The sequence below is a fragment of the Schistocerca piceifrons genome, chromosome X, assembly GCF_021461385.2.
Source record: "Schistocerca piceifrons isolate TAMUIC-IGC-003096 chromosome X, iqSchPice1.1, whole genome shotgun sequence".
NCBI classification, from domain to species: domain Eukaryota; kingdom Metazoa; phylum Arthropoda; class Insecta; order Orthoptera; family Acrididae; genus Schistocerca; species Schistocerca piceifrons.
This window is the reverse complement of record NC_060149.1, coordinates 466,167,065-466,183,332: the sequence shown is the minus strand read 5'-3', so window position 1 is coordinate 466,183,332 and position 16,268 is coordinate 466,167,065. Positions and strand designations below refer to the sequence as shown.

Sequence of the window (16,268 nt, the reverse complement as noted above, 5' to 3'; positions counted from 1 at the left end):
ATTGACCAGATAAGAGGAAACGCAGATGCCAACGAAAAACGCGAAGAACTGTAAGTAATCACTAATTTACATAAAAACGAGACGCGAACTGTTTTGTACTCTATAAATATCACATATCAAAACCAAACTGTATCATTCGAGATCACACTGATGATGCCTTACAGTGAAAAAGGCAAAACGCGTCTGGGAGAGATAAAATACAGTGTACCAAGAGAAGGCAGCTTTTATTTACAAAACAAATAGGTTTTTATAACTCAACCAAATTATTTTCTTGTGCTCTCCGTTGCTCATAATTACCATACTTTGTTCTGTTTAGAAAAAATATCCTTCTAGCTACAAAATATATGAGACTGCATCAGTATACTGTTATCTACATAGGCGTACAATTTTACTGCGAATTTTGCTTTTTTTCGGTCATGGAAATTCTTATGCTTTCCTCTCCCTGTGTTTTTCATATCTTATTAATCCCCTTTTTTGTTTTACTACAGCGCTGGACATTCCGTCATTTCTGTAAATCTTACCTTATCTTCAAACTTAGCACAGATAGTGTCAGTCTACATCATTACCTTCATATTGTACAATGGAATGCCTGTAAATTCTGGTTTTGTTTTGTAGGTAATTTGCAGCTTTAATGTGAGTGATTCTAAGCTAGAAGCTCAGTACATTCTGCGTATCTGCGTTCCTATAAACTTCAGTTCTTGGGAGAATAAACCACTTTTCCTGTAACAGCCAAATAACTTCGTCCATCGCGGCGCGCTGTTCACCTCTGATTTCTCAAAATTGCCCTTGGCTGTGAGTCAGGCAGACTATTGCTGTTGTCATCTCAGATTTTCACCACATTTTTTATGCTATATCATGACATTCCACTTAGCCCTCTCGTCCCTTAACGTTCTCCAAGGAAAAATGAAGTCATTAATCCTGTTGGCCTTAATGAACTTTAATTACTAATGCGGCAAGAAGGCGGTTCACTGTTACCCATACAGACCAAAACGCTAATTTTCCTATCTGCATCAATAACCCGCAAGCCACTTGACGGTATGTGGCGGAGGGTACTTTTGTACCACTAATTGATCTTCGTTAGCAAGACTTCTCCGTAAACGTGAAGTGAGCTTGCGATTCCCACCTCCTTTCTCATCACATCCCCCAGCGTTAGGCGCACACAGATCTCTATGAATGCTTGCATTGTAAAACGTTGAAATTTACTTTCACATTGCTCTATACGTCTCCTCGATTCGGTGGATGTCTGTAGCCTTTCCGCAACATAGAAAACCATTTTGTTTCCAGCTTCACGTCTTTAAACGCGTCTAGCTTTGATCGTCGCAAAGTTTTTATAAAGCAGAAGAACATTCCTTTTAGACGACGTATGAAATGGATTATGGTGAGCGATGCAATACATACGTAACATGGAATTAACACTGAAATCCAACCCAAGTTCCACTTCTGCCTTCATTATAGACGACAGCAGATAAACATAGAAAATAAAAAGAGAGCTATTACTCTTTTATTTTAGAATGAAAGTAATACATCTGCCAATTTTTCGTTTTGTTTACAGTTTACTACAATTTGTTGAAGATTCTTACTGGCACAGTAAGAAAATAACACTTACCCTAGTGTTTTAGTCGGAAACTAGCAGCTCGATCAATTCCGTATCTTGTTAATACAGACTGGTTCAATTTTCCGGAATATCTTAGAAACACAAGCATAAGAAGATAATTACTTGTTTACTGTAGTCCAGAATTAATAGCCGGCCCTCTCTGTGCTTTAATAACATATTTTCACATAATTTTCTGACATGTCATTTTAATGAGGAGCAATAAATCCATGAGAGAGTAAATATAACTCAAGTTTAGGCTGGATGAGAAAAAAAGAATTTATTCTATACTAATAGTATTCGCTTTCATTTGTTGTGTTCGTGTCGCGAATCTGAAACATATTTGTACTTCCATATACAGTAGTTATGATATCTACGGAAAAGGAAAGATCATCCCTTAAAATATTTGTTATTTTCACAATATCACAGGATATCACAGCGAATAACATCTATTTCTGTAACACGAGCAACCAACAGCACATGTCATTAACCTGTGGTTCACAACACTTATAGATACGACGTCTCTTGTCATATACAACAAAATACAGTGTACAATGTTCCATTTTCTAAAATACGCAATATTATTAACGTTGTTTGTATGAAGAGACTTCTGTTACCATCACAGTAAGAAAAAGTCTGATGTAAAGTAAAATCTTAACTATTTTATTAAGATCATTCAGAGTATTTAAAAAGGTATGGTGCATAACACGTCACAATTTTTAATAAGGGCTGTGTGTTAACTTCACTCAGTTAATTTGCATCCTTTACACGTATATGCATTTTGCGCAGCCAACAGATCTAAGTAAAATTACATAATAAAAATACACTTACCTTACTTTTGGACACACAAGTAACTTTCCTTTTTGTGTAGGGGTACTCAGTGCAACTTTTTGTTACATTCGATACTGGCGCTGCGATAAGAAGTGCGCGAGGCTGGCAGATACGCCAGTTTCTTTCTTGCGAAGTTCTTTGCGAGTGGTACGGCGTTAGATTGAATTTGATTGAGGTTGAAATGACACCCAATTAAGTCGGCGGAGTAGATTGGGCAAGTAGCGCACGTCGCACGCTTAGTCAGACAGTAGCTGGCGCTAGACGGGCTTCACCGAATACGTCCTGGCCACTGCGTTCGGACGCCGTGGCTGATCGGAGTCGGCAGTGGATGAGCGGTGGAGTTGCAATTTAAGATGTCTGCAGCGCCTCCCACGCGTGTATAGAAGCTGACACTAGAAAAGGAAAAGTAAAGACAAGTGACAGTTCACGGAAGGAAGAAAGGAAACTGACATGATGTCGCATTTACCGACTGTGCCGGAGGAGTACGGGGAAGAGGACGACATTGACTCTGAATGGGAAGACTTCGATCGTCTCATGCGGAGAGTACAGACTGCGGAGTACAAAATGCGGAGGCACAACTTGGAAGACTCTACGATGAAGGACATGAAGCAGCGTAATAGGAAAATGCACCAGCAGGCGTTCTACCCGTGTCCCGCACCCCAGCCTGCCGAATTAATGGAGGACTTCGATTATGTCCACACAGTGGTGAGTTTCCGTACAGGAGTTCGACACTCCAGAATGAGCAGACCCTGTTTTGCTTTGTTCAGTTCCCTCTGCACGATCTATAAACACTATCTTTTTTTTATTTCTATTTTGCTGTTGATAACTGTATACTCGAGATAGTATTCTTATTTCACTGTGTTTCGGTTTTTGCTTTTAAACAGTGATGTTTGATGAAAAATGGAATTTCAAAAATTCTCTATTTCATGTCTCCCAATTGCTGACACACGGTCGAGTCAAAAGTGGTTCTTAACTTACGAAAACTAAATCCAAGCACTGCAGATAGATTAGATGTAAACTTGTTACCCAATTTAATGCTTCAATAGAATCCATGCAATGGTCAAATAAATAACCTTATTTAACATGTATAGAAATTATGCTGAAATATTATGTAACATATATAAGTTTCGCTAACAAAAATTCGATACTTTTGGTTTCGGTTTTGAAGAGAGAAAAAGAAAGAGATGATATACAGTGAGAGAGAGAGAGGGAGAGAGAGAGAGTAAGAGAGCTATATAGATGACTGCAGTGATTGTTTATTGGTACGCGATTGCAAAGTCTCACATTGGAAAACTGAGCCAGTGTTCGTACATATTTCAGTGCGTAACATGTGCGGTTTGCTTTCAGTAACGGGAAACTGCGAGTAATTTTTTCTTATTTGTTTGTTAGCGAAATGCTTCAAACAAAGATATATCGCTTACAGGGTGATTCAGTGGCAACCTATCAAAGATGGGGAAGCACAAAAGTAGCAAAATAACACAATGAAACTGAAATCGGAAACTGTGCAGTCAGAAGTTATAAGCGAAAATGTCGGCAATGACAGCGGAAAAAACAACGATAGTATCGCAGTTACTCCCTCCGTTCACCAGAATTTCCTTTATAGTCCTCTCGTGCACATGCAGAGCACTGAACAGAAATTGCAAAAAGTTAATAAAATGTAACACGTACAACGAAGACCTACTTTTTGTAGTTACAAAGGCGTATTCGAAATGCCTTTAATCACTGTAAAACAACGACAGGCGTGGTAGACACACAAATGAAGAAAAAAATTAGGTTTGCGTACCTCCGGTAAAACATACATCTTCTGGCTACCGGTAAATAATTCGCCTTGTAACGTTTGATTGAAGCAATTTATGATTTTCCATAGTCTCTGCAAGTTAGTCTAGTCCTGACGGAGCACCCTAACATACTTTGCGGTTTTCGCTGAAATGGATAGTTTCTGAATGAAACCTGAAGCACGTGTTAGCTTCTCCTCAAAACAGAGCGATTGTATTGACGAATAATTTACCGAAATTCCCGCAATGGTGTGCTGGCGTATGCCACTTTTTAATATGCCATTTGAGAGTTGCTCGTTATATTTCATGCAAAATTAAAGGTGATTGTCAATAGTTAAAGTTCATGATGGATTAACGTTAGACCTGTGTATAATACCTGAGAAATTTACAAAAGATGAAATCCGAGATAAACGATCCATAATTTTTTTTTAAAAATATTTTACCACATTGTTCCCTTAAATCATTTAAACATTGTGTGAGAACTTCGACGGAGTTAATAGTCAGGCACTTAAAAGATAAAAGTTACAAGTAGTGAGTGAAAACTTTTCTTTAGAGCTGATACGTTACAGATTTATAATATTACGTATTTGATGACATTATATCTCCTATAAAAAGGCTACCTTTTCAGTTAGTGTCAATGAAAATTCCTCATTATACTGTGTCTTAATTTCTTTAACTGAGTACTTACTTTTTCAGATGTATGGCCGGTATACCAAAGACCTAGGAGAATTTGCAAAAGAAGAAGCACGTCGGCTCAAAGCACTGGAAAAGAAGAGAAAGAAGGAAGATAGGTTAAGGAATCAAGAACTTCAAAAATACCGCGGCAAATGCACTAGCAAGGTCATAGCTGGCATAGTGTTCGTGTGGCGCCATACCTTCGCCAAACTGGGTGAAGACTGGGTGTTCTTGGCACTTCTAGGTGTCATTATGGCATTATTAAGTTATTTTATGGACAGGGGCATCAGCATGTGCAATAAAGGTAAGCCACCAGTGCATTCTGTTTTATTTAGCGTAAATTAGCTTGGCCGCGCGGGATTAGCCGAGCGGTCTTGGGCGCTGCCGTCATGGACTGTGCGGCTGGTTCAAAATGGTTCAAATGGCACTATGGGACTTAACATCAGAGGTCATCAGTCCCCTAGAACTTAGAACTACTTAAACCTAACTAACCTAAGTACATCACACACACCCATGCCCCAGGCAGGATTCGAACCTGCGACCGTAGCGGTCGCGCGGTTCCAGGCTGAATCGCCAAGAACCGCTCGGCCACACCGGCCGGCTGTGCGGCTGGTCCCGGCGGAGGTTCGAGTCCTTCCTCGGGCAGGGGCGTGTGTGTTTATCCTTAGGATACTTGAGGTTAAGTAGTGTGTAAGCTTAGGGACTGATGACCTTAGCAGTTAAGTCTCATAAGATCTCACACACATTTGAACATTTTTTTTAAATTAGCTTGAAGCTGCAAAAGAAAAAAGAAGTTAACTGAATGTGCGAGACAAATTAAAACTCCAAATTGGACAGGGAATCGGATCATGATCTCTGCCTTTAACCAGCATTGCGCTGGGGATCCAAGCACGTCTCACGGACAGAATTTTCGCTTTAACTTAATTGTCACGGACTTCTCCCCAATCTCTGATAATCTGCAGCACACAAAAGGCAGAGTCAAAGCTCGGGTCCCAGTACGACACACAATTTTAAATTGTGACATACACAACCAACGCAGCGGATACTCTGCACAGATTAAGAAAAACTATTTTCCAATAAATTCGTCTTTACAAATTGTGATGTATAGCCTCTCATAATACAGTCTCGTATTTTCATACAGAAGAAATGAAAGTATTTTTCCTCTCTGTAGACGCCGCAGGAGAGATTAATTTTAACCAAGTAAAAAGCTTGTATTAGAGTCCATAATCGAAGACAGGCGGCAGTATGTCCGTGTTCCGATACTGTTTGCTACTATCCTTTGTCATATTGTCAACCTAACTTTTGTAGCTACTCGGTCACTTCTAAATCAAACTGCTCCATGGAGACTCTTCTGTCCCCAGATTAACTTGTAGAAGATACACTATTCTATCTCATGTAGTCTACTAGGGCAAATCGGGAAGTAAGGTCCAATCTGTCGCAAAATGGAAACCACAGTGAAAATCCGATGAAGCTTTGCATAGATGTGCTGGACAGTCTCTCTAGTATACCTGTCGATTGTGTCACGTCGCTCTTTCCAGATCTGAGCTCACGGTGAGCACGTAAAGATGCCTAGGAAATAGTGTATCACGCCTAGTATGAGTGCCTGTGAGAGAATTCTCCTGATTTCATGCAGCCCACACAACATAACTGCCATGCGTTTCCTTCTTCATGACATTTCTCGATCGCTCACTGCGGGGCAATGCCTCTCCTGCCACATTTTCGAATGGAAGTGTTTGATAACTAACCAAACAGTCCGGATTTAGCTTGCTCACATGAACCGCTGATAATGAAGACAATATTTTGGCACAGACGACAAGTTGCAGATCAACGCAGAGAATTGGCAGACAGCACAGGCAGCTGCGCTCTATGACAAGAGTATTGGAAAGTTGGTACAATGCTACGACAAATGTCTCAGTCGGAGCGGCGACTATATAGAGAAGTAGGTGGAAGATGTAGCTAACTTTACAAATGAAACATTTTTGAGTTTCACCGTGGTTTCCATTTCGCGACCGATCGAACCTTACTTTCCTAGTAGGTCTCGTATAATGACCTCCAACGCGGCATAAGGAAAAGGACACGTGATCAGACGCACTGGCTAAATTTCTAGAACCTCAGCAGTAGTTTGCCAAATAAACCAGATTCAAGTAGTTTCTTCGTCACTCATTCTAATCACTCGAGTCTTTCATTCGATAACTTGTTAGTGGAAATCATCTTCCGATAGTATAACGTGATTAGGAAATTTACGTGTGACCTCCTCCAAGATTTCCCTGAAATGTTTCGCCACAACTGCTCTTGAGGCAGGTGGTCCATAAAAATACCTAATTACCATGTTTGAGCCACCTTCAGTCAAATTATTTCGCTGTTGGAATCTGTATATATATTTCAACTTCCGATCGGTCGCGAAATGGAAACCACAGTGAAAGTCAAAAATGTTTTATTTTCAACATTTAGCTATACCTTTCAGCTACTACACTATGCAGTCGCCACTTTCAATTAGACAAATGTCCAAGCGTGGCACAAATTCCTAGTACCCTCGTCGTAGAAGGCAGTAGCCTGTGACTTCCGACAATTCCCTACGCTGGTCTGTAGCTCGTTGTCTATACCAAAATTTTGTCCTCATAGCGAGCGGTTCATGTGAGCGAGAAGATGAGAATCAGAGGGTGTCAAGTCCAGGCTGTATGATAGGTGATCAAACATTTCTCATCGAAAATGCTGCAGGAGCGTCTTCGCTTCACCTGTGGTGTATGGCCGAGAACTGTCACGAAGAAGGAATCGCATGTCAGTTACGTTGTATAGCCTGCATGAAATCAGGCGAAACCCCTCAGCAGGCACCCTTACACTTGGCAGGAGACACCACTGTTCTACGCATCTTTAATTGCTCACTGTGCGCTCAGAATTGAAAAATGCGACGTGACACGAGAACGGGCATACTAGAGGCACTGCGTGACACATCTGCGCAAAGCTTCACCGAATTTTCGTTGTGGGTCAATTTCGTGACCGATCGGAGATTGAGAAACGAAAGAAAAACCTAGCCCCGTACATTCTAATTGGAATTTAAAATTTCATTTCTCGTTTCAACTACCAGAGGCGGTCAAAAAGTTTTTGTTTGTAGGCTACACTAACCTCTTGCCTCCATGTCCGTGGTTTACAGCCGCATCGGAGTCGCAATGGGTTGCGTACACGCTGCAGCAACGCCCTCAAACGAAAACTTATTGATCATCCCTTATAATACTACATTAATGTTTAATTTCTCCAATCCGCAATGACGAATGCTACCCTTTGTAATTAAAGGTTCTAATATTACCGCCTTACCGAAATTGATACATAGATTATCAGTCCTGTAGAGAGGTTTCTCTATTTTAAAAAAAATTGATTTGCATGCTGCACGTACTTTGCTACACTAGTAGCCACTTCCTATGTGTAGTGGACAACTGACCTGTTAATGTGGGTGCTACAATACGCCATGGCATACTGGAGGTCGAGAAATCCGTATCCAAGAGTGTCACAGAATTGTCTGAACCACTGGTTTGAAGCCCTCCAGAACAGAGGACCGCATGTCCGAGAAACACAAATGTTGTTACTTTAATTAATGGCATTTGGCACAATAAGATCTTATCGTCGTCATATTTGTGTATTTGCAATAGCACGTTATATTGATTCTCTTATATTGAAAATAAAGCCGGTCGCGGTGGCAGAGCGGTTCTAGGCGCTTCAGTACGGAACAGCGCGACTGCTACTGTCGCAGGTTCGAATCCTGCCTCGGGCATGAATGTGTGTGATGTCCTTAGGTTAGTTAGGTTTAAGTAATTCTAGCTCCTAGGGGACTGATTACCTCAGATGTTAAGTCCCATAGTGCTCAGAGACATTTGAACCATTTGAACCATTAAAAATAAAATGCATAAAATTATTTTCAGCGAATGAACTAAAATACACAACTCGCTCCATTAAGATATATTTTCCAAATTCTGAAGGATGATTTCATAAGAAATTAAAACCATAAATTGACATTAAATTCATTCTTATAGAGACATCATTTTTCAGTATAAACTCAATATGCGTAGTAATCAAACTTTTCGGACTGAAACTTTAATAAGTTAGATGTTTCGCGGAGATCGAACATGAAATGTTCTCACTGACTGCATAAACTAGAATCATTTAGTTTTCGCATGATGTCTGTGTAATTCCAGCTGCGAACCTGAATAGTTTTTTTTTTTTTTTTTTTTTTTTTTTTTTTTTTTTTTTTTTTTTTTTTTTTTTTTTTTTTTTTTTGCAAAGTGAACTATCAGTTCCTTGACAATAGTCAAAAAAATGTCAACTTTCGCAAAGTACATAGCTTTTCGGTAAGAGAGACGGGCAGCACTATCTCCTTCCATAAGATAAGATTAGATTGAAAAGTGGGTAATGGCCTCTCTGTGGACAGACTTTAAAAGAAGGAAAGAAATTTTGGATTTACCGTGCTGACGATATACAGGGAGGCGACAAGGAGACAAATGTTAAGGGATGGCGATATGCACATATACAGGTGGCGGTAGTATCGGGCACACAAGGTATAAAAGGGCAGTGCATCGGTGGAGCTGTCATTTGTACTCACGTGATTCATATGAAAAGGTTTCCGACGAGATTATGGCCGCATAACGGGAATTAGTAGACTTGGAACGCGGAGTAATAGCTGGAACTAGACGCATGAGACATTTCATTTTGGAAATCGTTAGGGAATTCAATATTCCGAGATCTACAGTGTCAATAGTGTGCCGAGAATACCAAATTTCAGGTATTACCACTCACCAAGAACAATGTAGTGGCCGAGGGCCTTCACTTAACGACCGAGAGCAGCGGTTTTTGCGTAGATCAGCAGCACTGCGTGAAATAACCGCAGAAATTAATGTGGGACGTACGAAGAACCTATCCGTCAGGATAGTACGGCGAAATCTGGCGTTAAAGAGCTATGGTAACAGACGATCTTTGCTAAAAGCACGGAAATCGCCTGCAGCGTCTATCCTGGGCCCGTGATTACATCTATCGGACCCTAGGCAACTGGAAAACCCTGGCCTGGTCAGATGAGTCCCGCTTTCAGTTGGTAAGAGCTGCTGGTAGGGGTCGAGTGTGGCGCAGGCCCCACCAAGCCATGGGCCCCAGTTGTCAATGACGCACTGTGCGAGATGGTGGGGGCTCCATATTGGTGTGGGCTGTATTTACATGGAATGGGCTGGGTCCTTATTGTGTTTGGCTACTAGGAGACCATTTGAAGTCATGCATGGTCTTCATGTTGCCCAAAAAACTATGGAATTTTTATGGATGAAATGTGCCATGTCATCGGGCTACAGTTGTTCGCTTTTGGGTGGAAAAACATTTTGGACAGTTCGGGTGAATGATTTGGCCACCCAGATCGCCATACATGAATCCCACCCAACATTTATTGGACATTATCGAGAGGTCAGTTCGTGCACAAACTCCCGCATCGGCAACATTTTCGCAGTTATGGACGGCTCTAGAGGCAGCATGGCTCAATATTTCTACAGGGACTTGCAACGACTTGTTGAGTCCATGCCGCGTCGAGTTGCTGCTCTACGCTTGGCAGAAGGGGTCCAAAAAATGGTTCAAATGGCTCTGAGCACTACGGGACGTAACATCTATGGTCATCAGTCCCCTAGAACTTAGAACTACTTAAACCTAACTAACCTAAGGACAGCACACAACACCCAGTCATCACGAGGCAGAGAAAAGAAGGAGTCCGACTCGATATTAGGAGGTATCCTCTGATCTTTGTCATCTCAGTGTAACTTCATCTATTAAATATAACAACGAACAGAGGCGTATGGTAAATGTTGCCTCTTTTCTTAAATATAGGGCAGATAATATTTTTTCCGTTTTTATGGGTTCAGACAAATTAAACAAAGGATAATAAATTCTGCCAAGATTAATTTGATGATTTCCGTTCTCTTGCACTGTGATATTTTCCATAACTCATGCTGCTCTCGTGTTCTGTCAGAGGGAGTTCTATGAGGCTCCTCCTTCAGGACCCAGTTTATCGCACTTTTAAAAATATTTTCCACTACATTATTTATCCTTCAGAACCACTCACCAAACTATTTTCTTTTCATGCTAGCCTCTGACAGCCAGGTACATTTATCATGCCACTTCTACAGTTATTCATTCTTAGAAATTACCGACCTTGAAGCAGAGTTTTCACTTTTTGCAACAAAACAAAATCATACGAGGGAAGGTGTAGTAGTAATATTAACTGTATTTGTATACCTAACTTTATTTAGGACTGTGCGATCAGGCAATATGGGTCACAACCTGCTGACCGATGGCTGGTTGCTGTATAAGCTGTCAACGGTGTGTAGCACATGTGGACAACATAGTGCTCTACTGCTCTAGAGACCATTAATTATAACTTTATCAAACCAGAGCCACTACACTTCTCACTGATATTGATGTCCTCAGCTACAACACTAGATGAGAGAAATCTACTTCTCTATCTCCATCTACATTTACATACATGTTCCGCAATCCCCGTATGGTGCGTGGCAGAGGGGACCTTGTACCACTACTAGTCATTTCTTTTTCTGTTACACTCGCAAACAATACTTATTACTCATTATATAAGCTGCCAAGATCTCAGATATGAGTGCAATATGCACCTATAAATATCTTTCATCGTTTGTTCAATAACATAAAATGTCTGGCAGTTAGCAAAGCAAATTTTAAATCTAGCCTAAAATCATTTCTTCCGCGAAGCTTCTTCAGTTTGATAGACGATTTTTTTTATTAACTTGTAGCGTGGCCAAGAGCAGCTAAATAAATTGAAATATACGAAACTACTTAGGTATGTATTATTCAAGACTAATATAACCACTCTTATTCGATTTAAGTCAGTGTCCCCATCATTTTGTCATATTCAAAACAGACAAAGTATAAAAGTCGTATAAATAATCTATGTAACAAATTCAGGTTGCTCTTAATTTGTCTTAACGGAGGAAAGTGTAATATCCCCCTCCCCCTCCCCAACCCTCTCAACAACGAAAAGCTTTCAGCACTACTGTAAATCGAACTCCAGTATACAGCGTATAGTTTTTCTTTTTTATGTCTCTCTATTTTTGTAATTTACAATCCCCAAATTCTGCCTTTATGGCCTACTGCTGTTTCATTCTCTTTTCTTTTCTGTGATTCAAAGTTACGAAAAACCTCTTCTTTTTACGAAATTAAATAATTATTCTGGCAGAATAAATTATTCGATTTTAGAAAAAGAAGTATTTAAATAAAATAATAAATAAATTAATGCATACTATTTCTTCTTCTTTTTCTTCTGCTCGTCTTTATCGTTTTTGTTTTACATTAACCGCTAAAAAAAATTTACGGAAGTTAGTTCCGTTTCTGTTCTCAAGATATGAAAGCCATTTGTAGGGGGATAAACATAAAAAGTAAAAGGGTTAAAAAGTGAAAAAACCTTGTCATTTAAATTACATATTATGAGATAAATGTCTGACACTTCACAAACGATAGGGGTAAAGGTGTCTTCGCGGCGGACATGATTAAAATAAACGCCGTGCTGACTATAAGTTTTTCTTAAGACTTTAGCAAGTGCATTAAATGAAGTTCATTTCCCAAGAGAAGTAAACAAGTTCGTTCTCAAATATTAGTAAATTAAAAAAGAAAGTGCCTCCTTGATGTCTCGAAAGTCCAATCAAGCAGATTTGCGTTTTTATAGTGAGCCTGTGTTTCTAAATCGTGATTTTGTTCCTGTATAACCGAGCGAGACGGTGCAGTGGCAAGAACACTCGAATCACATTCAGGTGAATGGCGCTTAACATGCCCGTTGGCCTTCCAGGTTTAGGCTTCCCGTGGCTCCCATAAATCGTTCAAGACAAATTCTAGGATGGTTCCTTTGGAAAGGAGACGGCCGATTTTCTTCCACAAGCCGAGCTCTTTCTTCAATGAGCTCATTGACGACAGGACATTAACATCTGACGTCCCTTCCTCTTATATTGGAATATTATAGGAATTTTCAGGAAATTGGCATACAATGTCCTGTATTATGATAGACTTTTTTTCTTTTGCATATTCACCTCATATATACATCATGAACCAAAACTCCACAGACAGAACTTCGGCAGTTTTTCAGGGATAATTTTTAAATATTTTAGTATAAAAGACCCGTGTTCTCCGATGGCGTTAACAGTGCATTCGCGCCAGTATAATTTGTTTCTGTGAAAATACCTTAAGAACAGTGAAAAAGCTTGTGAGGTGCAAACACCAACACGTGCAGCATAGAACACAGAGTAGTGCTACAACCCAAAGTACTGTGATATGGCTGTCGTCGCCGCGGGAGCAGCTCTGCTTAACGTCGTTATGCGTTCTTCCATTGCTGTCATTGAACCCCTACACGACGTACATATCGGCAAACTACTCGCGAGTAGAAGTGTTCATGCTTGTGTGTGTCACTGTTGACATATAACTAACAGTGATGGCAAAACAAATCCGAGACGGACGCTAAGAATTACTGAATGTGTGCGCTTGAGTCGTGGAGTAAAGTGGGCATTACTGTTGTTAGGAACAAGTACCGTGAGTAAATGGAACAAGTTTGGAAACAAACAAGACATACGGCACATATTGTCGACAAGATATCTACACTGTTGTGCAGATCTTTTGAGTCCAGTACAGATCCAAAGATAAGTGGGGTAAAAAATCAACCTAAATGCAATTAGTCAATGGAGACCTCGGGTCCCTTTTAACAATATACACAGAAAATATCGCAGAAAAATATTCGAAATCTTTTCGATGGTGCTCGGGTCACCCTGTATAAGTCAGACGTAGTATTTTGTGTGCTACTTTTACAGCAAACAGTGTGTGTCATACACTGACGTAAAAAAGTCGCAACACCAAAATATAATTAATGTAGAGTAATAAAGTTTCGAAATTACATTTATCTAGGTATTATATTTAAGCGATTAACATTGCAAGATCACAGGTTAATCTAAGAGCAAGATAAGCCGTTGCAAACGTAAAATGATGGTACATTAATAGTATGTTGAATGCAAGCATGCAAACGTGCATGCATTGTGTTGTTCAGATGCCGGATGCCCGTTTGTGGGATGGAGTTCCACGTCTGTTGCACATGGTCGGTCAATACAGGGACGGTTAATGCTGTTTGTGAATGACACTGAAGTTGTCTCCAGAAGATGTCCCATATGTGCTCCATTAGAGACAGATCTGGTGATCGAGCAGTCAAGGCAAAATATCGACACTCTCTACAGCGTGTTGGGTTACAACAGCGGTATGTAGACGAGCGTTATCCTGTTGGAAAACACCCCTTAGAATGCTGTTCATGAATAACAGTACAACAGGTCGAATCATCTGGTTGATGTACAGATTTGGAGTCGGGGTGCGTGGGATAACGACGGAAGTGCTCCTGCTGTCACATAAAATCGCACACCAGACCATAATTCCAGGAATAGGTCCAGTGTGTAGCGTGCAGACAAGTTGGTTGCGGGTTTTCAACTGGCCTACTCCTAACCAACACACGGCCATCACTGGCACTGAGGCAGAATCAGCTTTCATCAGAAAACTCAACAGACCTGCACTCTGCCCTCCAATGAGCTCTCGCTTGACACCACTTCAGCTACAAATGGCGGTGGGGTCCTCGCTATAGGCCACCTGGCTCGGAGCTGTCCTTGAAGTAACCGGTTTGCAACAGATTGTTGTGTCACTGTGGTGCCAATTGCTGCTCAGTTTGCTGCTGCAGATGCAGTACTATGCGCCAGCGCCATACGCCGATCACGATGATATTCGCTGTCGGTAGTGCTTCGTGGCCACTGGAGCCCGGTCTTATTGCGACTGTGCACTCTCGTGACCACCGCTGCCAGCAATCATGTACAGTGGCTACGTTTCTGCCAAGTCTTTTTGTAATATCGTAGAAGGAAGATCCAGCTTCTCGTAGCCCTGTCACACGACTTCGTTCAAACTCAGTGAGGTTCTGATAAGGGAGTCTTTGTCGCCTTAAAGACATTCTTGACCAACATCAACTCACCAAGTCGAATCTCAAGGGTAACTAACGCTCATGAATTTTCCAGCATGATTTAAAGCAAACCTGATGTGCATCCTCATAGCGCCACTTTTGGCGACTGGCGAGAAATATGGGTAGACATCATCTTTCAGATGTAGAAACTCGTCTACAAACCTTCGTTTATGTCGCATAACTCCTTCTTGGTGTTGCGATTTTTTTTACCGTCGGTGTATATGCGTTAAGATACCTATTGGTACATTTTTATGTTTTGGAAGGATTTCCTCTCCGGATTTATGGCGTTAGAAACCTGTATTTTGCTCTTATCTGTTTTATTGGTTAACTGTAGCATGTTTCTTCTTGTGTCCCATACCGTGATAAATTTTGGGCATATAAAACTGTGTTCGATGGTGTCCTCCGTAGTAAATATTACGCATGGACAGGACGAAGTTAACTGAATATACACTCCTGGAAATTGAAATAAGAACACCGTGAATTCATTGTCCCAGGAAGGGGAAACTTTATTGACACATTCCTGGGGTCAGATACATCACATGATTACACTGACAGAACCACAGGCACATAGACACAGGCAACAGAGCATGCACAATGTCGGCACTAGTACAGTGTATATCCACCTTTCGCAGCAATGCAGGCTGCTATTCTCCCATGGAGACGATCGTAGAGATGCTGGATGTAGTCCTGTGGAACGGCTTGCCATGCCATTTCCACCTGGCGCCTCAGTTGGACCAGCGTTCGTGCTGGACGTGCAGACCGCGTGAGACGACGCTTCATCCAGTCCCAAACATGCTCAATGGGGGACAGATCCGGAGATCTTGCTGGCCAGGGTAGTTGACTTACACCTTCTAGAGCACGTTGGGTGGCACGGGATACATGCGGACGTGCATTGTCCTGTTGGAACAGCAAGTTCCCTTGCCGGTCTAGGAATGGTAGAACGATGGGTTCGATGACGGTTTGGATGTACCGTGCACTATTCAGTGTCCCCTCGACGATCACCAGTGGTGTACGGCCAGTGTAGGAGATCGCTCCCCACACCATGATGCCGGGTGTTGGCCCTGTGTGCCTCGGTCGTATGCAGTCCTGATTGTGGCGCTCACCTGCACGGCGCCAAACACGCATACGACCATCATTGGCACCAAGGCAGAAGCGACTCTCATCGCTGAAGACGACACGTCTCCATTCGTCCCTCCATTCACGCCTGTCGCGACACCACTGGAGGCGGGCTGCACGATGTTGGGGCGTGAGCGGAAGACGGCCTAACGGTGTGCGGGACCGTAGCCCAGCTTCATGGAGACGGTTGCGAATGGTCCTCGCCGATACCCCAGGAGCAACAGTGTCCCTAATTTGCTGGGAAGTGGCGGTGCGGTCCCGT

At 41.5% G+C, this 16,268-nt stretch overlaps 1 protein-coding gene across 2 annotated transcripts in view; it reads left to right on the top strand.

Annotated features, from left to right (window-relative positions):
* The window catches only part of LOC124722886 (chloride channel protein 2), a 533,838-nt gene that overhangs the window by 235,499 nt on the left and 282,071 nt on the right, over nucleotides 1–16,268 (top strand). Inside the window, exons 1-2 of one of the 2 annotated variants that reach the window (XM_047248022.1) lie at nucleotides 2,683–3,127; nucleotides 4,894–5,176. In XM_047248022.1, the coding sequence (XP_047103978.1) occupies nucleotides 2,873–3,127; nucleotides 4,894–5,176 (538 nt within the window). In that variant the 5' untranslated portion in view covers nucleotides 2,683–2,872. Of the gene's footprint in view, nucleotides 1–2,682; nucleotides 3,128–4,893; nucleotides 5,177–16,268 lie in introns of those variants that run through there. The other variant, XM_047248023.1, reaches the window with a different exon arrangement.